This window comes from Primulina tabacum, chromosome 13 (genome assembly GCF_025594145.1).
Source record: "Primulina tabacum isolate GXHZ01 chromosome 13, ASM2559414v2, whole genome shotgun sequence".
NCBI lineage: Eukaryota > Viridiplantae > Streptophyta > Magnoliopsida > Lamiales > Gesneriaceae > Primulina > Primulina tabacum.
Genome location: NC_134562.1, coordinates 12716054 through 12734742, shown reverse-complemented (window position 1 = coordinate 12734742; position 18689 = coordinate 12716054). Strand labels below are relative to the sequence as shown.

The 18689-nt window shown below is 36.6% G+C and overlaps 1 protein-coding gene across 2 annotated transcripts; it reads right to left on the bottom strand.

The window, feature by feature from the left end:
- Positions 1 to 277: 277 nt before the first annotated feature.
- Positions 278 to 4591, bottom strand: LOC142522225 (alpha,alpha-trehalose-phosphate synthase [UDP-forming] 6-like). 2 transcript variants are annotated; one of them, XM_075625424.1, is made up of 4 exons: positions 4450 to 4591; positions 1920 to 3986; positions 1248 to 1521; positions 278 to 783 (listed from the first exon to the last, which is right to left on the bottom strand). In XM_075625424.1, the coding sequence occupies exons 2-4, from the start codon at positions 3923 to 3925 to the stop codon at positions 496 to 498; spliced, it is 2568 nt and encodes an 855-aa protein (XP_075481539.1). In that variant the 5' UTR covers positions 3926 to 3986; positions 4450 to 4591; the 3' UTR covers positions 278 to 495. The 2 variants fall into 2 exon arrangements, with proteins under 2 accessions (XP_075481539.1, XP_075481537.1); XM_075625422.1 differs by having other exon boundaries at positions 4431 to 4589.
- Positions 4592 to 18689: the final 14098 nt, after the last annotated feature.

Sequence of the window (18689 nt, the reverse complement as noted above, 5' to 3'; positions counted from 1 at the left end):
CATTTTCTATTTTTCAGCCATCGGTCTCCGTTCGTCGATCGCAACTCGAATAACTTTTTAAAAATACATTTTAATGCAACCATGTAGAAAAATATATTTAAACATGTCAATACGCACAACGTAATTAATTAATGCAATTAAATCATTTAATTAAAATACAGGAGTATTTAATAATTCAAATGCATGTGGTTCGCGTGGACCGGGGCTTTGCATCATCAATCACATCATTTCAAAGTTTAAGAAAACACTATTTAGAACAAAAATTAATAATAATAAAAATAATAATTGATGCTCACTACATGCTAAAGATGACAGGTTCATATATATGTACACACACCTCACCACAAATCAATGATCATCAGATCATCCTTGTACACATAAAACAAAACAAGAAATATAACAACACTTCCTAGTTCAATTTCACTGGACAACAAACTTAAAAAAACAGAAGATAATAAAGCATCCTTACATTCATCTCGGATGTTTTTCGGTATTTTATATAGGTACCATCTGCTCCGCTACCGAGGCTAAACCTTGCATCAGCCTCACTATTTCAACTGTATCATCGAGATAGTACTTTGCCTTGCTCGGTTTGCGTCCCACGGTACATGCAAACACTTCTGCAGAGGGTGCTAAGGCAGGGCTATTGATATAGCTTGTTATCACCTCGAACATATCTTCGTCTGATCTATCATCTCCAATGCAAAGGACAAAATCAGGCGGTATTCCCTTTTCTTGCATCGAAGAAAGTAGGCGTTTCGCCACGAGTCCTTTGCTGACGCCCTGAATGTTAAAATGACCAAAACGTGTAACTATTTAGAAGACCGAAGGCAATTGTTATTATCATGTTTTACGATTAGCCAATATACAGTGTAGGGAAGCATATAACGAGATATGTGTTGTACTATGCAGGTTCTTACATGGTGGTACTCGAGAGCAGAAAGAACAGGTGCTCAACTGAACATAAATGAAGAGCATGTTATAATGTCCGATCGACTACAAGGGCTTTACCTAAAATTATGCACTTTCACTCCATTTACACATAACAAGTAGACATTGTAAGAAACATGCGAGGATGGGCAAAAGAGGAGACTTTTATTATATAACTTGAAGATAATCAAGTGTATCAAATGGGATTATTGTCTCTAAATTTTTTTAAAGAAAGAAATTAAATATGGTTAAAAAACTAACTATTAAGTTTGATAGAAAATGCAACTAGCTAGTTGGACAAAAGCGTATTCACATACCTGCGGCTTAACTTCTACGCAATTCTGGCCACTCTTGACTGTGACAGGTTCATTAGCAAGCACACTCTCGAGATGATCGAGAAGTTCTTTAGCTTGACAAGATCCAAAGTCGGGATCCGCATCTTCGTAGCACCATCCCATAGCGGTTTCCTTAAGTTCTATAACCGAACCATCAGTTGTCTCAGTGTAAAGTTTCATTACCGGCTCAGCTATCTGCTTCCAGTTGCATTCAACTGCCGGCACACATCTCTCCCACTCTTCATCTCGTTTCATCCTGCAATGCTCAAATAACATGTCAACTCCATGCAAGACAATGTCCTGCTACACATAAAGAAAATAAATTTGTATCATCCAAAAGCGTTATAAACCACTTCTCGCAAATATTCGAGCTCATTGATGCAGAAACAACAATTATTATTATATTTTCACATGTACCCCTCCTCTAAGTCAGTGTACAAATTACATGTGTTGGTAACTAATGTACAAGACATATGTGACATTCCTCAGTTATTGGGCAATCCAGGACCTACATGAAATACAAAGAAGATTGTACACCATAGATCTTGAACTTATAACCTATTTATTTCCAATCCCATATCAGAAATAACTTCTCTCAAATTTGAAGATTATGGAGACGGTCATAAGTTTAACAGCAAGAAATGAATTGCATACCTTAGGAAATAACCATGCTCAGCTGCGATTCCAAGCTTTTCACAAGATGAAAACCATTCGGCTAATGTGTCTCGTCTTACGGCACTGACAATGAAAACCACGTTCTTCTTGTCACTACACAAGCTGTTCAGTATATCAAGAGTTTTTGAGCTTGGTTTCTTGTCTATTGAATTTTGAGGCATTAAAGTTCCATCATAGTCGAGAAGGATAGCTCGACTTGTTGTCCTTTTGTAAGCTGAAACTATGTGTTCCATGGCCAGCTTCCTGAAATTCGGATCAAGTGCGACAACCCTGAAACTTAGGCCAAATCCAATCCCCCACGATCTACGACGTACATGATCCTTACAAGTTCTTTCAAGATCATGCAGGAAGCTACGAGCCCAATATGCTACATCATGAGTGCTTACATATTTATAATGTTTCTCATGCCTCAACTGTTTTTCTGCCTCCGCCATTGCAAGTGCCAAGTCCATTGCCTCGGCCACAGCATCAATATTCCATGGGTTAACACGAATAGCTCCACTTAGTGATGGTGAACAACCAATAAACTCGGACAAAACCAACATGCTCTTTTTTGGAGAGGATGATTCCAGTCCAGACACCTTATCCAATCTTTCATTTCCTTGACGACTAATTATGTACTCATACGGTATAAGATTCATGCCATCTCTAACTGCTGTGACCAAACAACATTCCGAAACAACATAATAAGCAACTCTCTCGTAGAATTTCAGAGGTTGATCAATTAAGATGATGGGATTGTATCCCGTATCACCAAAAGTTTCATTTATTCGGTTTACAATTGCATATGTCTCATCCTGCACTTCTTTCACGTCTTTTCCTTTGCCCCTTGCGGGATTGGCTATCTGCACTAAAACCACTTTTCCCCTCTTCTCGGGGTGCTGCAATAGGAGCTGTTCCATTGCCAATAACTTCAAACTAATGCCCTTAAAAATGTCCATGTCATCAACCCCAAGCAACATAGTTCGCCCCTGTGCAACAAACTGCATAATGAGCTCTTCTACCTTGGCCTCTGTCTCTGGGAGGCTCAGGACCGATTGGAGCTGCACCATATGAATACCAACAGGAAGAATCTTGATACTAACGGTACGACCATAATACTCGAGGCCTATGTATCCCCTTTTCGACTCGTAAGATACGCCTAACATCCTACTACAACACGAGAGAAAATGTCGGGCATAATCAAATGTGTGAAATCCAATCAAATCTGAATTCAGTAGAGCCCGTAGAAGTTCTTCTCTTACCGGCAAGGTCTTATAAATTTCAGATGATGGAAATGGACTATGCAGGAAAAATCCAAGCTTAACACGGTTAAACCTTTTCCGGAGGAAAGTTGGCAATACCATTAAATGATAATCATGAATCCATACAAAATCATCTTCAGGGTTGATCACTTCCATGATCCTATCTGCGAAAATCTTATTAACTGATACATAAGCCTGCCACAAGGAACGATTAAACCTACCTCCAAGATCCGGTGATAGGGGCAACATATAGTGGAACAATGGCCATAACTGTTGTTTGCAAAACCCATGATAGTAGCGGGTAAACAAATCATGAGGCAAAAACGTGGGAATGCACTTAAACGTCTCTAAGAGTATTTGAGATACTTCATCTTGGTCATTTGGATGAATGTCTTCCTTAAGACACCCAATGTAAATAAACTCAACTTCATCATCACCCAAACCATCTTTTAGCTGAAGGAGAAGAGAATTTTCGTCCCAAGTAAAAGTCCATCCTTTGCTATTACCCGTTCTTTGGTGAACCTTTATTGGCAGCTGGTTAGCCACAATAATTATTCTATCCCGATGAGTGGATGAGGATGGATCTGAGCCAACGCTCTCCGAGCCATCAGCATCAATATCAGACATTATTCCTGCAACTGTCATAACACGAGGTATCCTCCGACTCAGACGGCCGTAAGACGGAGATGGAGTTTCACCAGAAGCTAGCTCCAAGAGGTTAGAGTATGATCTAGACACCATCTCACATACCTTACAGTTATCCACAGAAAATTCAATAATCCAAATACTAAATTCTCCACACCTGTATCCAAACGTAGAAAAATGACAATTTAATCAACAAATAAAATCCCAATGAGATCAAAACTCCACAAATTCAACAATCACTCGACAACAGGCAATATATATGGCCTATCTTCATGTCAAGCAATTTATTTCTCTGCCTTACATGCCTAACAAGATTAAAAAAAATCCAAGAGAATAGAAGAAATAAATTTCAAAATTTCAATTAGAGAGCAAATCAAGTAATCACAAAATGGCCAACTCAAGAAATTCCATGTCAAAAATTAAAACAAACAGAGAGGGAATGAACAACTCAGATCACAACAACAAAAAAATAAAAGTCAAGAAATCGACAATACCAAACTAGTTACGAAATTACAGCAAAAACCCAGCTCAATAATTATAGATACGATAAAAAGAGACAAAAGACGGATTATAATTCAAGAACCCAGGTGAGAAAAGTTACCAGTTGTCGACACTTGAACCTCAAAACAGTGAAATATAAACCCTACGCCATGAAAAGGAAATGAAACAAAAGCGAGTGCTAAAAATCTGTTCTTTTCGTCTGAAAAAAATTTTCTGTTCTTTTTGTTATCTTTATTTATTGTGGCGGAGTGCTTAGAAACTTGTAATGTATATATATAAAAGCAAAATTTTTGCCAAAAATAGTAATTTTTCGCCAAAATTTCATTTCTAATAAAAGAAGATATATTATGAATATTGAAATAAGTGTATTGCAATAAATGATAACTTCAATTATTGTTTGCATTGATTATATAAATTCATTTAGTTCAGATTTGAATTTAATTTATTTTTATATTAATTCAAATATAACAAATATAATTTATGTATTATATTTTTTATTTTTTTATTTAAATTGAAACTAATCTCTATTGAAAATATAAACTACATTAAAATTTTTGTATTTATTATATCAATCAATTTAATTTGTGACATGATTTTGTGTTATTATGATATATTTAATTTTTATTAAAAACTATATAAATAAATTTTAAATACAAATGATTGCAATGTTCAGCATCACTCTGTGTGTATGCAGAGTTTTTGCAAAAATAATAATTTTAAGTCAAAATTTCATTTTTTTTATAAAAGATATATCCTTAATATTGACATATGTGTACTGCAATAAATGATCACTTCAATTATTGGTTGCATTGATTATATCAATTCATTTAATTCAATTTTGAATTTAATTAATTTTTATATTAATTCAAATGTAATTTATGTATTATATGTTTTTTTATTTATTTTTTATTCAAACTAAAACTAAATTTTATTGAAAATATAAACTATATTAAAATTTTTGCAATGATTATATCAATCAATTTAATTAAAAGCTGTATAAATAATTTTAAAATGCAAATGATAGCAATGTTTAGTATCATTCATGAGTTAAATCATTCAAAAATACATTTTGCTATTTTAAGTAATTTCTTGTCCAAATTACTTACTAAAAAAGAAATACATTATTTAATTGGTTTATTTAATTTTTTTAAAAATAAAATTGGTTAGTATTAAAAGTATCACTACAACAAGTTTTCCAACAGACATTAAATTATCATTTAATAATCATATTTTTTTTTTATCTCAGATGAATATTATTTTGAGATTACCTTAATTTGAAAGAATTAATGTATTGTAGTTTTCTTCCAAAAACATATGTATATTGTATATCTTGAATTGTTTTTTTAAAACTTCAAATAAGAGAGCCCAAGAAAATTAAAAGAGAAATATTCAAAAGAGTTCAAATGGACATTAAATTACCCTCAATAAACATTATTACCCTCAATAATCAGAAATATTGATACTCAATGCATGCAATTCGAGATTTCCATAATTTCAAAGACTTATGTATGACAAAAGCATCCAATGTATAATTTTTGTACATTGAGATATCTTATTTGAATTTTAAATTATAAATAATGCAATATTGTATACTATATTAGAAACCAATTTTATTCTATTTATCTTACTAAATTTATCTACTCCAAAATTGAATTGTCAAATGACTTATCTTTTCATCACTATATCTGAGTTGAATCCTTCCAAAATGTAATGTTCGTTTAAATTTATATTTGTTCGTTGTTATGAACTACCTATATATGGAAACAACGAGACATTAAGTTTGAAATCTGACTTTCATGATCAATAAATAAAAAATATTATTTTTCTATTTGTACAAAATTTTAATTATTACGTATTTACGAATGTGATAATTTTCTTCTATATTACAAAGTTCACAGATACATGATATTATAAAATGTCCTGTAATGGAAATGATTAAACCAATTCTAAAGAAAATACGCATCGTATTAGGAGACGCATTATAAAACTTATTGGCATTGTTTTGGAATACACATAGTAAATGTTAATAAAATAACTTTTCCGGTTTATACAAAATTTATTTATAATCGCATATTTCATTTTTCTTTAGAAATAATAGTTTGTTGTGTATATTATGAAGAGATGTTGTAGATAAAATCACAACTCATTTGGATAAATATATTGATGAAACAATTATTGTTATCATTCAAATGTGTCAAACACGTGTCATGTAGATTTATATGAAATTATTGAATTTAAAAAAAATATTTCTCATTAATTTTATTAAAATTGATTTAAAAATATTTTTTTATCACATGTTAATAAATAATAATATATAGCTTCTCAAAACTTAAAGAATTAAATATGTATTAAGGTTTATAGTTGACATCAATACAATAAACACGATAAGCAATATGTCATTGTCTTAGGTTAACACAATCAAAAATTTTGATATATGATAGTGATTAGTAGCAAAAAAAATTAATCGACATACGTTGTATTTAATAAAGTTTTTAAAATTAACGAAAAAATAGTTTTATATTTATATTATTTTTTCAATTTAAATGTCTATTTATTTTTCACTAATTTTTAATAATATCATCTCGTGCATCGCACGAGTTATATACTAGTAGAGACAGCATAGTACAGTGAATTGATGTGAATATATATAAAATAATATTGTTATTATTGCTGAAAGATATGAGTGGTAATATTTGAACGTAGAAAATAAGAAAGTTGAATGTTGATAATAAGAGTTATAAATATTTAAAATTAGTGTGTGATGATGTATGTAATGAGGTATTTATTTTTGGATTATTTCCAAAGAAATTCTATAAATATGTCTCTTAATGTGTGAAGAAAACACAATTGAGTAGAGAGAAAATTTTATAAAGTGTAGTTTGATATTTTTTTAGAGTTTTGAGATTTTTACTTTTTACCGTAAATTTTTACTTTTAACACGTTATCAGCACGTTATTCGAAGGTTCGGTTCTCCATATTTTTCCAAGATCCAAAACACAAGAAAAATGTAACAATATTCAAAAGTATGAATATTTACTTTACTATTTATTTATTTTTATTGTGTATATATTTATATTTAATATATAATATCATGTTATTATATAAAAGGAGTCTATGACACCTCATTATAATAACATGATGTGATTAAATTATTATACTGCTTATATATTTTATTGTGTTATTGTTTATTTATTATATATTTATATTTGAATAATATCATGTTATTATATAAAAGGAGTCTATGACACCTCATTATAATAACATGATGTGATTAAATTATTATACTGCTTATATATTTTATTGTGTTATTGTTTATTTATTATATATTTATATTTGAATAATATCATGTTATTATATAAAATGAGTCTATGACATCTCATTATAATAACGTGATGTAATTATTTCAATGTTTATATATTTTTATTGTGTTATATAATAATTATATATTTATTTGTATAATGTCACAGTATTATATAAAAGGAGTACATGACACCTCATTATAATATTATGATATGATATACATATTTATTTAAACATGATTAACATTATATACATCATATTATTACCATAAAATTTACATATACATACATTTATTTTTTATGAATTTGTAATGGTCATAAACTATAACGTACCGTACTTTTAACCATTTTAAAATTTGCGGAAAAATAAAAATTTTCTTACATAAGAAATAAACTCTCAAATTTTTATTTAAAATAAATTGTTCATCCAAAAATAATTGCAATAAAAAGATCGTGAATAAAGTTGGCTAAAAACGCTTGTTTAACCATCGTAAACCAAAACTTGAAACCGGAATATTTGAAACGTACATAAAAATATTAAAAACAAGGGCGGTCCTCGGGTTTATCCTCATGCGCAGTCCAAGCCAGCTCATTGGTCCCCATCCCTCGTCTCCTCAAGGTTATCCTCACCTGCATCGATCAAGTCTAGTGAGTCTAAACACTCAATATGTATAAACTTGAAATAACAAGTAATACGTAATAAAACCACATGCATGTTTAAAATAGGGTGTACATACTTGAAACTTGAACTTGTAAACAAAACTTGAACATACATACATAACATAGTGCCATCAACGTGAAACTTTTCTAAACATGCTTGTAACATACATACTTGAACATACATGAACTTCATCATTTTGCGTAGAGATATGTTTCAAAGCAAGTGACCCATACATAAATACGCCTGATCAGACTAAACCACAGTACTGGGCTGGCAGAGAAAATCCACTACCACATACATGAGATCCCCGTTCATGCTTTAACGGGTGGATTGGTCTCTGGTCATGCTTTACCGCTTTCCAATCCTGATCTAAACCCGGTTATGCTTTACCGGGGTGGAGAGGTCCTCGGACACATTCACCGACTTCCAAACTCATTCATAATTTGGTCACAGGACATTTAGCATACCTCAAAAACTTAAAATATTTCTTTTGCACGTCGAACTTACTTACTTGACGTTGAGGGATTCGTTGGATCTCGCTTGGGGCCACTGCTGCATGTACTATCATGAGTTCAAACCCTTATCTTACATATCTTAGACGTAGGTACTCATGCTCATCATCGAAGTAAATAAATAGCTTATGACTTTCTAAACCCCTCGGGACTTTACCGTGTTTTTGTTCATACTAAACCAAGACCTTGAACCCCGAATCAAACTTTGACGTGAAGTCTAAACTTGTCCCAAAAATAAAGTACATGGACCCCGTGCCCGGTTCCGTGCATGGGTCCGTGTAGGCTCTGTAAAAACTTACCCAAAAGAAGTAAGGGCACGGATCCCGTGCTAGGGTCCGTCTAAGGGTCCGTGTAGGCACTGTAGGTTTACACTACGTGTGAAAACAAAGGGACGGACCCCGTGCCAGGGTCCGTGTACCTACTGGATTTTGACATTTCGGAAGAAACAAAGGCACGGACCCCGTGCCAGGGTCCGTCTAGCCTATGAAAAATCGAACTTGCGGGAATTTCTTACACTGTGCTTATTCTCCCAATTAAAATAGAATGGACTAAGAATCGATATCTCGAGACCCATCCTAGGACGCTACGGTATTGACTCCAACCCGTACCACCCATCCAAACGTCCCCAAGCATCGACAAGCAACAACAAAACGTCACAACCCGAAATTCGACGCCATTTTCTTCCTAAGACTTCTATTATTTCCCAAGCCATCCCCGACTCGAAACGAAACAACAAATGGTGCCTAAAAACATCCCATATTGTGTCTAAACGCAGTATCACCGGCCCGGCGATGCCCAACGAATCCTGCAACTCAAAACTTCAAGAATACATAAAGAACACATTTTTTTCAGAAAACGTAGTTTGAGCAGTCCCACAAAAACGGTCATAACGCACTCAATTCTTATCCAAATATTTCAAATTTTATATCCAATCGAAGGTATCAAAAAGTTCTACGTTTTATATGTTGAACGTTTTTCCAGAAAACCGACCGAAAAATCGCAGTATTAAAAATGACAGCAAAAATCTAGTTTTAGATCTAAAAATTATTTCAAAAATCGATCCAACCAAATTTCTGCTCAAACTTCTACATCATATTTTTACGCATAATAGACATCACAACACGTAACATGACGAGATCGACGCAGGATTAATAGAATATACATGCCTTTAAATCTTTAACGTTAACGAAATGACGACACCGAAGCAGGAAGGACGCGAGAGACGATTCGGGACGAACGTGGCTCTATTTTCCTTGAATAAAACCAACGAAAATCGCTGGGAAAAATCAGAGAAGAGGGGCGCCTGTTCTAGATCTTAGAACCCTAGGTTTTCTCTCTCAAAATCTGAAATAGAGTGTAAAGGATTGTGTATGTGTGTTTTACGTGTAGGTGTGTGTGAAGGAGTGTGTGTGCGTGAGTTAGTGTAGGTAATTAGGGGTAATTATGTGCTAAATTGATAATTAACAAATAATTAAAATACTAACATTCCTCTAATTTTAAATAACATCTCTTAATTTAAAATAAAATATACAATTGACAAATCTTTAAAAACTTTAAAGTCATAAAATAATCTAACAATTAAAGTAGGTTTTAAAATGATAAAAATTAAATAAACCTTTTAAATGTCCCAAACCCAACTTAAAAGATCCGCATTTTAAAAATTGTCAAAATCGTCGCAGATCCCTTTTCCTCGATTCCGCATCGAATAATCGCCTGAAACATGAAACTCGAGAAAATATTTTAACGTGTATCACATAAGCATAAATGATTTGAAATAGTGCAATTACACAAATCATGCGTCGCTAAAATCATTTTAAAATTAAATAAATTATTTAACAATAAAATAGATGCATGGAATTTACGCGTACTAATTTTGGGCTCTACAGTTCCTCCCCCACTTATATAAATTTCGTCCTCGAAATTAAATCTTACCAAACAACTCCGGGTAGCGGTTTCTCATATCTGCTTCTGTCTCCCAAGTGGCCTCTTCCACTGATTGGTTCAGCCACAGGACCTTGACCAGTTTAGTTACTTTGTTCCGAAGTCTCCGCACCTGTATCTCTAGGATTTGGACAGGTCTTTCCTCATACGACAGATCTGGAGCAAGCTGCAACGGCTCATAGCTCAAAACATGCGAAGGATTAGCTAGGTACATCCTTAGCATTGAGACGTGGAACACATTATGTACACCGGTCAGATTCGGTGGTAAGGCTACACGATAAGCTAGTGTCCCAACTCTGTCAAGAATCTCAAATGGTCCAATAAATCTCGGACTAAGCTTGCCTCTCTTCTCAAATCTCATAACACCCTTCATGGGTGCTATCTTCACGAAAACGTGATCACCTAAGGCAAACTCTAGATCTCTCCTCCTCTTGTCAGCATAACTCTTCTGACGACTTTGGGCGGTCTTCATCCTGTATCGGATCTTGACCACCACATCTGCAGTCTGCTGAACAATCTCTGGACCAAGTTTTGATCGCTCACCGACTTCATCCCAATGAATCTGTGATCTACACTTCCTTCCATACAGTGCCTCTTAGGGAGCCATACCTATAGATGATTGGAAACTATTTTTGTAGGTAAACTCCACTAGAGGTAGCTTATATTCCCAAGTCCCATGGAAATCTATTATACATGCTCGCAATAAATCCTCCAAAATCTGAATCACTCGCTCAAACTGGCCATCTGTCTGAGGATAGAAAGCTGTGCTGAATAGTAACTTTGTCCCCATGGCTGCATGTAAACTCTTCCAAAAGGACGATGTAAACCTCGGGTCCCTATCAGACACAATAGAAATTGGGCTCCCTTGCAATCGGACTATCTCCCTGATATAGAGCTCCGCATACTGCGTCATGGAAAAAGTCGTTTACACTGGAAAGAAGTGTGCCGACTTGGTAAGTCGATCCACTATAACCCAAATGGCATTGAACCCTCTGACTTACCTCGGCAAATCAACAACGAAGTCCATGGTGATATTCTCCCACTTCCAATCGGGGATAGGGAGTGGCTTAAGGATCCCTGCTTGCCTCTGATGCTCTGCCTTCACCTGCTGGCAAGTGAGACATTCAGACACAAATCAGCGGATGTCTCTCTTCATACCTGGCCGCCAATACAGAGGAATACGGAGATGCATGTGCCTCTGACAAGATATTCTCTCTGATCGAATCAACACTAGGCACTCACATCCTTCCTCTGTATCGCACAATACCATTAGACACTGTGTAGAGTACACTGCCCTTGGCTTCATCCTTCAGTCTCTATTTCTGCAACTGCTCATCTGAAGGCTGACCTCTACGGATCCGATCAAACAACGAAGACTGGACTGTCAGATTAGACAGCTTAGGAGCTCTGCCTTTAGGATAAACCTCTAACCTAAATCTCTGAATCTCGGACTGAAGAGATCTCTGCACTGACAACTGTGCTAGGACTGCAAATTTTCTGCTCAAGGCATCTGCCACAACATTAGCTTTCCCCGGATGGTAGCTAATTTCACAATCGTAGCCTTTTACCAACTCCAACCACCGTCTTTGTCTCATATTCAACTCTTTCTGCGTGAAGAGATTCTTGAGACTCTTAGGATCAATGAATATCTGACATTTCTCGCCGAGCAAATAATGTCTCCATATATTCAACGCAAAGACAACGACTGCTAATTCAAGATCATGAGTCGGGTAGTTCTTCTCATGCACCTTCAACTGCCTGGAAGCATAAGCTATAGCCCGACCATGTTGCATCGACATTGCGCCTAACCCGAGCTTAGATGCATCGGTGTATAACACAAAATTTCCTTGCCCTGATGGCATGGCTAACACTGGCGCTGAAATAAGAGCTTGCTTCAAAGTATCGAAGCTCTTCTGACATTCATCACTCCATATGAATTTAGCATTCTTCTTGGTCTTGAAGTGAGTGGCACTGCTATGGAAGAAAATCCCTGAATAAACTTTCTCTAGTAGCCTGCTAGGCCTAGAAAACTTTGAATCTCTGACGCATTCTTTGGCTCAACCCATTCCTTAACTGCTGTTACCTTAGCTGGATCCACCTCGATACCACTGCTAGATATTATATGACCCAAAAACGCTACCTTCTCCAACCAGAATTCAAACTTACTGAATTTTGCAAACAACTTGCGACTCTGTAAGACCTGCAAAACTGTACCCAAATGCTGACGGTGCTCCTCATGGCCCTTCGAGTATATAAGAATGTCGTCAATGAACACTATGACGAACTGATCTAGGTAGGGCTGGAATACTCGATTCATGAGGTCCATAAATATAGCTGGAGCATTCGTCAGTTCCAATGGCATTACTAAGAACTCGTAGTGTCCATACCTGGTTCTGTAGGCTGTCTTTTGAACATCTGCATCTTTCACCTTCAGCTGGTGATACCCCGATCGAAGATCTATCTTAGAGAACACTATGGCTCCCTGCAACTGATCAAACAAGTCCTCGATCCTTGGAAGTGGGTATTTATTCTTGATCGTTACCTTGTTCAACTCTCGGTAATCGATACACAACATCATGCTCGCGTCTTTCTTATTTACAAAGAGTACTGGTGCGCCCCATGTTGAGAAACTAGGGTGGATGAATTCCTTGTCAAGAAGCTTCTGAATCTCCTGCTTGAGCTCTAACATCTCACCTGGAGCTAAACGGTACGGTGCCTTCGAGATTGGCACAGTGTCTGCATAAGATCAATAGAAAACTCCACCTCTCTCTCTGGTGGAAGGCCTGTGACGTCATCTGGAAAGACATTAGAAAAATCTCTGACTACTGGCACATCAGATAATGACGGAGTGGGTACGTCAGGTGCAAAAATTATGCTGGCCAAGAAAGCCTGACAACCCTTGTGCATAAGTCTCCGTGCCTGCATGCAAGAGATCATGCGAGAGAAACTCCTCCATCTAGCTGGCTCAAAGAGAAACTGCTCCATGCCCAAATGACTTACTAACACTGACCTTTTTTGGAAATAAAAAAGAACTCTGTTCTTCGTCAACAAGTCAATTCCCAAAATGATATCAAACTCTGACATCGGAAAAACGATCATATCGACGTACACTAGGTGGCCCTGCAGCTCAAGATCGATGTCTCTGACCACACTAGTAGCTGAAAATTCTTCCCCTGATGGGACTGTCACTGAATAGTTCAAGTTGAGTCCAATAGATTTGACTTCCAGATGATTAGCGAACGTCTCCGAGATAAAGGAGTGAGTGGCCCCTGAATCTATCAAGGCCTTTGTGGCTACTCTCTTGATGAAAATATTTCCTGAGGGACGTTAGCACAACACAAAACTTATATCCCAAGATTCTAACCTTAACCTCAATCATAGTAGACAATTTCTACACCAAGTCACCAAATGTACTAACTAACACACTAATGATCCCAAATCAAGTTCAAAACATGCATGGAAAAATAATATTGTGCTTAATTAAATGAGTTTACCGGTCAATAATGTCGTGTCTGGGTTCGCCTCCTGAGCATGCATGGCGAACACTATTCCCTGGGTCGGCTTCATCCACTGTGGGCACTACTTTAACATGTGGTCACTGCCTCTGCATTTAAAGCACTTGCCTGATCCATATAAACACTGTCCCGGATGCTGGCGGTTGCAGTTCGGGCACACCGGGCACTCATCCGGACTCTGAGGATCTTTTTGCTACGGAACAGGACCGTTACGCTTCGGCGGTCCCTAATATGGCTTCTTCCCCTGCTGACCCTGGAAGGGCCTCTTGAACTGGGGTCGCTGCTGTTGCTGCTGCGGTGCCTGATAGGGCCTCGTGCCCTGCCTATCAACCTCAATGTCTCTCTGGTTTTGCTCTGCCATCAAGGCTCTAGACACGGCAACTGTGTAAGTAGCAGGACCTGCAACTCTGACATCACGACGCAAGATCGGCCGCAACCCATCAATGAAATGCCTCAGCTTCTCCCGGGCATCATTAGCTATCAGGGGCACAAACTAACACCCCCTCTCAAACTTCCTCACAAACTCTGCAATGTTGTTATCCCCCTGACGCAACGTCATGAACTCCCTGGTCAGGCGAGAGCGTACTTCCTCAGTGAAGTACTTGGAGTAGAAAACTTCTTTGAACCCATTCCACGTCAGTGTTTGCAAGTTTACTGACGCGGATGCACTTTCCCAAAATAGCCTGGCGTCTCCAGTCAGAAGGAACGTTGCACACCTGACCCTGTCTGCATCCTGCAGTTCCATGAAGTCAAAAATTACCTCGATGGACTTAATCCACCCCTCGGCTATCATTGGGTCAGTGGTCCCCGAAAACTCCTTTGGGTTCATCCTTCTGAACCTCTCATACACTGCCTCTGGTCTAGGCCTCACCCCCGTGTCCACTGCAGCCTGGTTCCCCGCAAACTGTGCGAAGAACTGAGTCATACCCGCAAGCATCCGTGCTTGCATATCTGGCGGTGGAGGAGGAGGAGCGTCTCTCTCCTCCTCTCGAGCCTCTCTATCCTCATTCCTTGCTTCCCGGTTAATCACGCGTGTAGGAGGCATACTGTTCCAACAATTTACCCAACACATAAACCCCATGTGCATAATATAATATCAATAGCATAAGATGCACGTAATTTGAACTTAAAACATGGACATGCTGAAATCATGACTTAATGCTTAATGCATAGAATAATTCAAAACTTTAAAACTTACAGACTTGAGGTGTGGCTTCGTAAGCTTCTCGCAACTGGCAGTAGGCATAACCCTTTAAAAGAACACGGTTCTGATACCAACTGTAACGTACCGTACTTTTAACCATTTTAAAATTTGCGGAAAAATAAAAATTTTCTTACATAAGAAATAAACTCTCAAATTTCGATTTAAAATAAACTGTTCATCAAAAAATAATTGCAATAAAAAGATAGTGAATAAAGTTTGCTAAAAACGCTTGTTTAACCAGCATAAACAAAAACATGAAACTAGAGTATTTAAAACGTGCATAAAAATCTTAAAAACAAGGGCGGTCCTCGAGTTTAGCCTCATGAGCAGTCCAAGCCAGCTCATTGGTCCCCACACCTCGTCTCCTCAAGGTCATCCTCACCTGTATCGATCAAGTCTAATGAGTCTAAAGACTCAACATGTATAAACTTGAAATAACAAGTAATACGTAATAAAACCACATGCATATTTAAAATAGGGCGTACATACTTGAAACTTGAACTTGTAAACAAAACTTGAACATACATACATAACATAGACGTGCCATCAACGTGAAACTTTTCTGAAACATATTTGCTACATACATACTTGAACATACATGAACTTCATCATTTTGCGTAGAGATATGTTTCAAAGCAAGTGACCCATACATAAATACGGCTGATCAGACTAAACAACATTACTGGGCTGGCAGGGAAAATCCACTACCACATACATGAGATCTCTGTTCATGCTTTAACGGGTGGATTGGTCCCTGCTCATGCTTTACCGCTTTCCAATCCTGATCTAAACCCGGTCATGCTTTACCGGGGTGGAGAGTTCTTTGGCCACGTTCACCGACTTCCAAACTCATTCATAATTTGGTCACAAGAAATTTAGCATACGTCAAAAATGTAAAATATTTTCTTTTGCACGTCGAACATACTTACTTAGGGTTGAGGGATTCATTGGATCTCGCTTGAGGCCACTGCTGCAGATACTAACATGAGTTCAAACCCTTATCTTACATAGCTTAGACGTATGTACTCGTGCTCACCACCGAATTAAATAAATGGCTTATAACTTTCTAGACCCCTCGGGACTTGACCGTGTTTATGATCATCATACTAAACCAAGACATTGAACCCCGAATCAAACCTTGACGTGAAGTCTAAACTAGTCCCAAAAATAAAGTACACGGACCCCGTGCCCGGGTCCGTGTAGGCTCTGTAAAAACTTACCCGAAAGAAGTAAGGGCACGGACCCCGTGCTAGGGTCCGCCTAAGGGTCCGTGTAGGCATTGTAGGTTTACACTACGGTTGAAAACAAGGGGACGGACCCCATGCCAGGGTCCGTGTACAGGCCCGTGTACCTACTGGATTTTGACATCTCGGAAGAAACAAAGGCACGGACCCCGTGCCAGGGTCCGTGTACGGGTCCGTCTAGCCTCTGAAAAATCGAACCTGCGGGAATTTCTTACACAGTGCTTATTCTCCCAATTAAAATAGAATGGACTAAGAATCAATACCTCGAGACCCATCCTAGGATGCTACGGTATTGACTCCAACCCGTACCATCCATCCAAACGTCCCCAAGTATCGACAAGCAACAACAAAATGTCACAACCCAAAATTCGATGCCATTTTCTTCCTAAGACTTCTATTACTTCCCAAGCCATCCCCGACTCAAAACGAAACAACAAATGGTGCCTAAACACATCCCACATTGTGTCTAAATGCAGTAGCACCGGCCCGGCAATGCCCTATGAATCCTGCAACTCAAAACTTCAAGAATACATCAAGAACACATTTTTTTCAGAAAACGTAGTTTGAGCAGTCCCACGAAAACGGTCATAACTCACTCAATTCTAATCCAAATATTTCAAAATTTATATCAAATCGAAGGTATCAAATATTTCTACGTTTTATATGTTGAAAGTTTTTCCAGAAAACTGACCAAAAAATCGCAGTATTAAAAATGACAGCCAAAATCGAGTTTTAGATCTAAAAATTATTTCAAAAATCGATCCAACCAATTTTCTGTTCAAACTTCTACATCATATGGATTTTTACGCATAATAGACATCACAACACGTAATATGATGAGATCGACACAGGAATAATAGAATATACATTCCTTTAAATTTTTCAAGTTACCGAAACAACTGACACCGAAGCGAGAAGGATGCGAGAGACGATCCGGGACGAACGTGGCACTATTTTCCTTGAAGAAAACCAACGAAAATCGCTGGGAAAAATCAGAGGAGAGGGGCGGTTGTTCTAGATCTTAGAACCCTAGGTTTTCTCTCTCAAAATCTGAAATAGACTGTAAAGAATTGTGTGTGTGTTTTACGTGTAGGTGTGTGTTAATGAGTGTGTGTGCGTGAGTTAGTGTAGGTAATTAGGGGTAATTATGTGCTAAATTGATAATTAACAAATAATTAAAATAATAACCTTCCTCTAACTTTAAATAACATCTCTTAATTTAAAATAAAATGTACAAGTGACAAATCTTTAAAAACTTTAAAGTCATAAAATCATCTAATAATTAAATTATGTTTTAAAATGCTAAAAATTAAATAAACCTTTTAAAATGCTCCAAACCCAACTTAAAATAAAATATGAATTTTAAAAATTGTCAAAATCGTCTCCGATCTCTTTTCCTCGATCCCGCATCGAATAATCGCCTGAAACATGAAACTCGAGAAAATATTTTAACGTGCATCACATAAGCATAAATGATTTGAAATAGTGCAATTACACAAATCATGCGTCGCTAAAATCATTTTAAAATTAAATAAATTAATTAACAATAAAATAGATGCATGGAATTTACGCGTACTGATTTTGGGCTCTATATAAACGGCTAGTTTTTACCCTATAAATATGATTTCACAAACACATTTTATCACTACAAAATTATTCTTCCTCCCTAAAAATTTTCTTCATCAAAATTTTCGAAGAAGAAGAAGACTCTTTCAAGGTTATTTTGTATAATTTTGCTTATTATACTCACTAGTCTTGTATTTATCGAAGAATATCCGCATCGCATTTTTTCTTTGTTTTTAAGAATGCTCGTACTTGTAATTTATCTATTAATTTTTATTGTCATATTAATAGAACTTAATTAATAAAATGCATTGTTATTTTTAGAGTACCACCATGTCAAACTTGGCAAAGCTCGAATTTGTTGCGCTCGATATTACAGGGAAAATTATATGCCATGGACTCTCGATGTAGAAATGCATC

Coding starts and splice junctions, on each gene's coding strand:
- LOC142522225 (XM_075625424.1), bottom strand. CDS start 3,925: ATGGTGTCTAGATCATACTCTAACCTCTTGGAGCTAGCTTCTGGTGAA. Junction 1,522..1,919: donor GAGCATGGTTATTTCCTAAG/GTATGCAATTCA, acceptor TGAGCATTGCAG/GATGAAACGAGATGAAGAGT. Junction 784..1,247: donor GCGTAGAAGTTAAGCCGCAG/GTATGTGAATAC, acceptor TTTAACATTCAG/GGCGTCAGCAAAGGACTCGT.